Source organism: Myotis davidii, unplaced genomic scaffold (assembly GCF_000327345.1).
Source record: "Myotis davidii unplaced genomic scaffold, ASM32734v1 scaffold149, whole genome shotgun sequence".
Classification (NCBI taxonomy): domain Eukaryota; kingdom Metazoa; phylum Chordata; class Mammalia; order Chiroptera; family Vespertilionidae; genus Myotis; species Myotis davidii.
This window is the reverse complement of record NW_006352194.1, coordinates 3,487,788-3,494,927: the sequence shown is the minus strand read 5'-3', so window position 1 is coordinate 3,494,927 and position 7,140 is coordinate 3,487,788. Positions and strand designations below refer to the sequence as shown.

Sequence of the window (7,140 nt, the reverse complement as noted above, 5' to 3'; positions counted from 1 at the left end):
TTCTTAAGGGGCCGGTAGTACTTTAGGCTGTGCAGGCCTTGGGGTCTCTTTCCTAACTCACAACACGTAAATGAATGGGCATAGCTATGCTCCAATCAAACTTCATTGACACAAACAGGCAGCTGGCCCACCCCTTAAATAGCGTAACAAGTTTGCCAAATCACAACAGAGGTGAGAGTGGGCATGGCACAAATACCACTTTCCTCCCTACAGGCAAATATACCCAGAACTGTCTGAGTTCAAATCCCACCTCTGCCAGTTCCTAGCTCATTGATCTTGGGAAGCTACTTTTTGTTTTAATATATCTTTATTGTGCAAAGCATTACACCTCCACCCCACCAGGCCTTCACCACACTATTGTCTGGGTCCATGGATTATGCATATATGCATGTACGTTTTTTGGTCAGTCTCTCCCCACCCCCAAACCCCCATTAGTTAGAATCAACCCAGTGGCTCCTTCACTTTTTGCTGCTTTAACTGCCCTTTTCAGTTCCCTCTTGATCTGTCATTTACCCAAACCTTCCCTGAATGCCGGCAAAGGTCTGTGTTGACAGCGAAGGGGGACACAAAGATGCGAGACCTGGTCCCTGCCGTCCATCAGACCCTGGAAAAGGGCCTGGGTTGGAAGGCTTTCCAGAAAGAATCCTTCTCAGAGGACAAATGGGCCACTGTGGTTTTTGCTAGGTATCCTTCACCCAACCAGACAGAGCCATGAATGTCTCTGATGGCGTCACCTTTGGTCACATAGAAACAGACAAGCATCAAACACTGCCAATTCAGGTACTCGCTGAATGCAAACTTAGAAAACACGCGAGTACAGAAGGTCTGGCACACTGGACGGCTGTTAGGTCAGAAGCAATGATGGACTAACTGCAGTGCACACACACCTCTTCCGGATGGCGGTTCCCAACTCACCAACCAAATCACGATGCGGCCCCACATCCTTAGCATTCCAGTTCCAAGACACCGAACTCGGCCAGTTTGTGAAGCCTTCATGATGCTTTGTCGTCAGGACTACATACCTGTGGACATCAAAACCACATGAGCAAAGAAAGTGGGCAGTGGGCCACGAGCACGAACTGACCCAGCAGGACTGCGGCTTAGGGAATGGTAGGGAGAACTGGCTGTTTGAATGTGGAGCGGAGATACAGCAACCACCAACTGTAAATGTGTCCCAAGACCAAAAACCAAAGAGGGCAACTCCACAGAATAGAACAGATTATTATGACAGGGTAAGTTAGTTACAGGGATGGAGGATCGGAGTGGACAGACAACCCTGGTAGTTCTGTGCAGCTCATTCTCCACTGCTTTACAGTCATTACAGTGAATGTTTTTAGTACAGCTGATCTACTAATGACTGACAAGGCACAGGGCCTAAGAATGCTGTATGAACCAGGAACCCTCCCTCCTAGGGGTCTTATGATGGAAAATTGCTTAGAATTGCCACCAAGACCTAGTTTGACATAGGTCTCTACTGCTGTACCATTCTGGCCACTTACTGACAAGAATCTTTATGATTACATTGTATAGGCTTACAGAACAGTAGTCATCTACACTAATAAAAGAGAAAAATGGTAATTGGCATACGACGCTACCCTTTTCATTGGCTAATCAGGGCTATATGCAAATTAACTGCCAATTAAGATTGAGGCGTCCTGCAGGGGCAGGGGCGGAGCCCGTGCGATCGCAGCGCCCCCCGCTGCCACTGCAGGTCCCCACTGCCCTGGCCGGATGCCTAGGCCAGAGGCATTAGGCCTGGGCAGGGGCGGAGCCTGCAACCGTGGGGAGCTGGGGGTCCCCTGCCCAGGCCTGACACCTCTGCTGGAGGCCTCAGGCCTGGTCAAGGGGCCGATCCGGTGATTGGTGATTGGAGGGTAATGAGGGTCAACTCCTCTGGCCGAGGCATCAGGCCTGGGTGGGGGGCGGAGCCGGGGATTGGGGGGATATGATGGTCCACTTGCCCCGGCCTGAAGCCTGGGTCAGAGGCGTCAGGCTTGGGCAGGGGGGGGAGCAAGCGATCAGAGGGAGATGGGAGTCCCCTGCTCAGGCATGATTCCTGGGCCAGAGGCCTCAGGCCTGGGCAGGGGCCAGAGCCAGTGATCGGGGGGAGATGGGAGTCCCCTGTCCAAGCCTGACACCTCTGGCGGAGGCGTCAGGCCTGGGCAAGGGGCCGATCCTGCGATTGGAGGGTGATGGGGGTCAACGCCTGAGGGCTCCCAGTATGTGAGAGGGGGCAGACTGGGCTGAGGGACACTCCCACCCCCCACCCAGTGCACGAATTTCGTGCACCGGGCCCCTAGTCTATATATATATAAGAGCCTAAGTGATAACCGGACAACTGACAGGTAGCTATGATGCACACTGACCACCAGGGGGCAGACGCTCAACACAGGAGCTGCCTCCCACAGCCAACCCCCCTTGGTCCCTCACCCAGCCGGCTGGCCTGATCGGCCCTGATCGGCCCTAATCAGGACTGAGCAAGACCACCCTGATCGGCCCTAATCAGGACTGGGCAAGACTGCCCTGATCGGCCGGGAGGGACCCCACCCATGCACGAACTCATGCACCGGGCCTCTAGTTAGCTATAAGACAGAGAATGCTGGCCAGGAACAGTTAGCTTGGTCAAAGTTAAAGCTTGAACAGGGAGAGTGGAGGGCTTACAAAGATGGAGTCGGTTTGTTCACATCATTAGCCACGTGCCTACAGGAAACATACTTGTGAGTTGCTGCAGCCACAGCTCCCCAGAGGTATTGCTCCAGGAATGGAAGCAAACTTGAGGAAACCACAGTCCTTAGTCTCCTGCCAAGCAGGGGCCCAGAGGGAAAAGATGTGCACCTTAGCTCTCATTCTTCAACCCTTCTAGGAATTAATGATTAGCTTTTCTTTCTTTTTTTTTTTTAATCAAAACAATTTTTATTTGGATTTTGAATATTTTCATACATAAAGTAAAATATTCTGTAAATTTGTAAACTTTAAACAAAATAATGCCCAGTGAAAAATTAGAAAGTTATCAACCTTTCTCAATGTAATGCTAAGGACCTTAAAACACTCCCTTACATTTTATACCTATTCCTTGCCTGGAAATAAACTCTAAACTCTTTGACATGGCATTTGAGATCCCAAATAATCTTTCTAACCTGTTTTGCCAGTAATTTCTGTCCACACCCTTCTCTTTCTAGAACATGTTAATTTTCAGTTTCATGTCCTAGCTCATGGTGTTCCCTGAATCTGTTATGGTTGTTTTCATTTGTCAAAAGCCTGTACATTTTTCAGGCCCATGTAATCCATTTTTTCTGTAATATCTTCTCTATCCTGACTTCAAGGTAGTATTAATCCTTCCTTCTTTTGTACTTTTCTTACTACTATCAAAATTAAATTTAAGTGTTAGAAGTTTTTTATCTCCTCCACAGCATTACACTCAAAAGGAAAAAGTCTTACTTATTTTGATTTCACCCAAGCTTCACACAATGACTGATAGAGGGTACCCAATAAATACTGAACTGAACAGACCTAGTCTTGATTTATGTAACAAACAGAGAAACAAACTTTAAGAATAATCCTTACCTATATAAAATGTATAAACCACATCCCACTGATTATTTTGTCAGTTATTGTTAGAATCAAATGAAAATCACTGGACTTTGGATAATAGTGAACATTTACCCTAAACATGAATTTTCCATTGTAATCCTTTTGGTGTTAAGTAAATCAAACAACTAAATTTCTCTCTTGCAGTTGGTTTGGAAGGAGGCAGGAAATAGTTATCTAAAAATCCAGTCAAGTATCTCATTCTCTAATTGATATGAAGCCAATCTGTGTACCAAAATTAAGGCCATCATGGATATGGGAGAAGAACTTCTCAGGATGGCAGGATGTACAGAGGTTGAGATCTTGCATCTGGTCCTGGATATTCTGTGGTAGAATTCCTCCTTGTTCTAGAAGAATCCTGGTGGCTTTACGAATGTCAACATAGGGATTTCGTGAGTCAAATAGCCGCACACATTCAGGATCAATATTATGAAATGCATTTGCAGATTCCCTTGGAAGAGTAAAACAGCAAGGTCCTACTGAAGGCCCCAGTATGACTATATCTTCCGAACTGCAACTGTATTCTGCTATCATAGCATTCACAGTAGCCATAGCAACACCTAGCAAATACCTTTCCAACCAGCGTGAGCAACCCCACATGCTTTTTTGACAGGATCTGCAAAAATTATTGGTATACAGTCAGCACCAAGAGCAGCTATGGTGACTCCTCTCTGATTTGTGGTGATTCCATCATAAGATTCTGGCTCCTTCCTTCCCATAACCCAGGCGTCACTGGCATGATCTGTCTTTATTCTGTAAAATTTCTTCACATTAAATCCTGCAGCACTCCCCAACCTACGCAGATTTTCTTGAACAACTACCTGGGGATCTCTTCGTTTGGAGCTACTGAAGAGATTGAATGAGCTGAGAGTTGGTATGTAAGATATCCCACCTGTTCTTGTAGTAAATCCATGTATGAAAATATCTGAGATCAAAGGAGATGTGAGAATAGTTAATTCTCCTTTCAGTGCCGGCAGACTTCTCAAATATGTTTCTATTTCATTATGTACAGCTTCTAGTTCTTGAGTTGTGATCATGCTTATCTCAGTGGACTGTTTCAAAAGACCTCCCTTCAACGTCACCTGTAAATCTTCAAATTCAAAATTGTAAACATCAGTGAAGAGTTGATCAATAAAAACCTTCATTAATGTCTTCCAGTTGATGGGTACCATTACCTTAATGTGGCTCAGGTTTTTTTTCAATTTTTTGTTTAACGGTATACAGAGAGGCAGCCATACTGGGGTTGCTAACAATCTCAAATTCTCTCAAGAGAGCTGATACTCCATTGGTTGTTTCTAATTCATAAGTATCAAGGTCACCGTTCCTTTCACAGCTGATGTTACTGCAACACATTATGCAGAGGAATTTGGCCTTGGCAGCATGGTGGGATCTAACAGCGTCCAATGTCTTCAGTAACATCTGATAGTTTTTCTGAGAGTTCAATGTCAAGCCAAATAGATCAATAAACACTTCTTCTGACATCCTGCAGTAACTGTACAAAGTTCTTCAAAGAAGACTTTGTGCCCCCCCCCGCCAAATCACCATGACCCCTGGGGCCCAGGCCTCCTCTGGCCGCCCTGCCCAGCGTCCACTCCCTACCGGACAGCACTCCCTCCCGCTTGGTGCATCACACCAGCTTTGAAGACATTAGGAGAAGTCATGATTAGCTTTTCTTAACCTTTGCTCTAAAGAAGAAAGAAATCTCTACTAGAAATAACAGATGACAGAAAAGCAAGCTATTTGTTTTACCAAGCCCACATGAATTGCCTCTCATTTATGGAGGTGACAAAAGTCCAAAAGAGCAGGGGAGAAAAGACAAGTGTTGAAATAACCACCAAACCACTCAACATTTCATTTGCTTTCATGGCGGAAAAAACGAGATAATTTAACCACTGGCTGGTGTGGGGAGCTCCAAGATTTAAAGGGCCAGATAGTATTTCAGGCTGGGAGGGCAATAACTCTTTTAAAATGTAAAAATCATTCTCATCTCATAGTACTTACAAAAACCGGCAGAGGACCAATCCCTCTGTCCAAGGTAAGCAGACCTTGGAGTTGTGAGATTTGGAGTCTAGACCGTGGTTGGCAAACTGCGGCTCACGAGCCACATGCGGCTTTTTGGCCCCTTGAGTGTGGCTCTTCCTAAGCCTTAGGAGTACCCTAATTAAGTTAATAACAATGTACCTACCTACATAGTTTAAGTTTAAAAAATTTGGCTCTCAAAAGAAATTTCAATCGTTGTACTGTTGATTTTTGGCTCTGTTGACTAATGAGTTTGCCGACCACTGGTCTAGGACATCAGTTCCCTTCCTCTATCTGGGCTAGTCACCTCGTCCATGAAATACGGGGTCTGGACAAAGGATGTTTCCCAGATTTAAATTTTTTTTCATTTTTAACTTATGGATCTCTATGGCTCCTAGAAGACAGAGAACACCTCCTCTGTTTATTCCAGCCTTATATTCCCACACATTTAATGGCAAACACTAAACGTCAGCTGTAATTTATTAGTATAAGGTACTGTTTTTTTATTGATTTGAAAGAGAGAGAGAAACATGGATTTGTTGTTCCACCCATTCATGCATTCATTGGTTGGTTCTGGAATGTGCCCTGATGGGGAATCCAACCCCCCACCTTGGCATGCCAAGACGACACTCTTATCAAATGAGCCACCCGGCCAGGGCAGGACAAGGGATCTTAAAGTCTCAGAGGAACTAAAACCTGGAAGATGACTGAAGAGACAATGGTCGAGGACTGCTCTAAGCCAGGAGCCAGGAAACTGCCCTGTCTCCATTCTGAGTTTCCTCCAACCGCCGTCACTCCCAGCAGTCACTACCCTACTAATCCTGAGGGTGACCACTCCCTGACTGGACACCTGGCCAGGTACTGCCCTGGAGGACTACTGCTTCAGGACTGGGCCCGGCCTTCCACAGCACCCGTAGTCCTTGCCTCTCTCTTCCCCATCCCAGCACGCTACACTTTCGGTTCTCCCCACCATCCACACGCAAGCTCCAACAGCTCTCACGACAATGCACGCGCTTCTTGAGCACTTGAATGTGCAAAGCACTGAGAGCAGATGAATGAGAATCTGTACTGTTGCCCAGACACAGTGCACACCAGAACGCCCCTCCCTCCCCCTCCCGGAGACAGTAAAGCTGAAAGGAACCAATACAATCCCTTTCCATAGGCATGCACTTTGGAGGCTGCAGGGAGGTGAAATGCCTCGGTCAAGTTCACAGTTGAACTAGGACCAGACTCCATGCCACGGGCTTACAATCCTGGGGTCCCGATTTTCTTGTCAACCTGGAATGGACGATGAGATATTACGCAGCTCCATCCATGGAGGGCTTTCCCACCCACCACCTCCTTGAAACTTGTATTTCCTCCTAATTCCCAACCGGACGCACCTTCCCCTTATGATCAGGCATGTCACGTTCAATTCTGCATCCTTCCGGGGACAAAGCTCATGACCCGGGGTGTCTTAAGTCAGGCAGATGGCTGTGTGACCCTGGGTCAGTCGCCTAACCTCCCCCCGCCCCGCTCGGTTCCCACCAGCCT

The 7,140-nt window shown here is 46.7% G+C and overlaps 1 protein-coding gene and 1 pseudogene across 1 annotated transcript in view; both read right to left on the bottom strand.

Moving 5' to 3' along the window:
* The window catches only part of FUCA1 (fucosidase, alpha-L- 1, tissue), a 20,370-nt gene that overhangs the window by 12,670 nt on the left and 560 nt on the right, over positions 1-7,140 (bottom strand). Inside the window, exons 2-3 of the mRNA XM_015557197.1 lie at positions 1,958-1,974; positions 888-1,022 (exon numbers count right to left, since the gene is read on the bottom strand). Of these exons, the coding sequence (XP_015412683.1) occupies positions 888-1,022; positions 1,958-1,974 (152 nt within the window). The remainder of the gene's footprint in view (positions 1-887; positions 1,023-1,957; positions 1,975-7,140) is intronic.
* Positions 3,138-5,241, bottom strand: LOC102772276 (annotated as a pseudogene).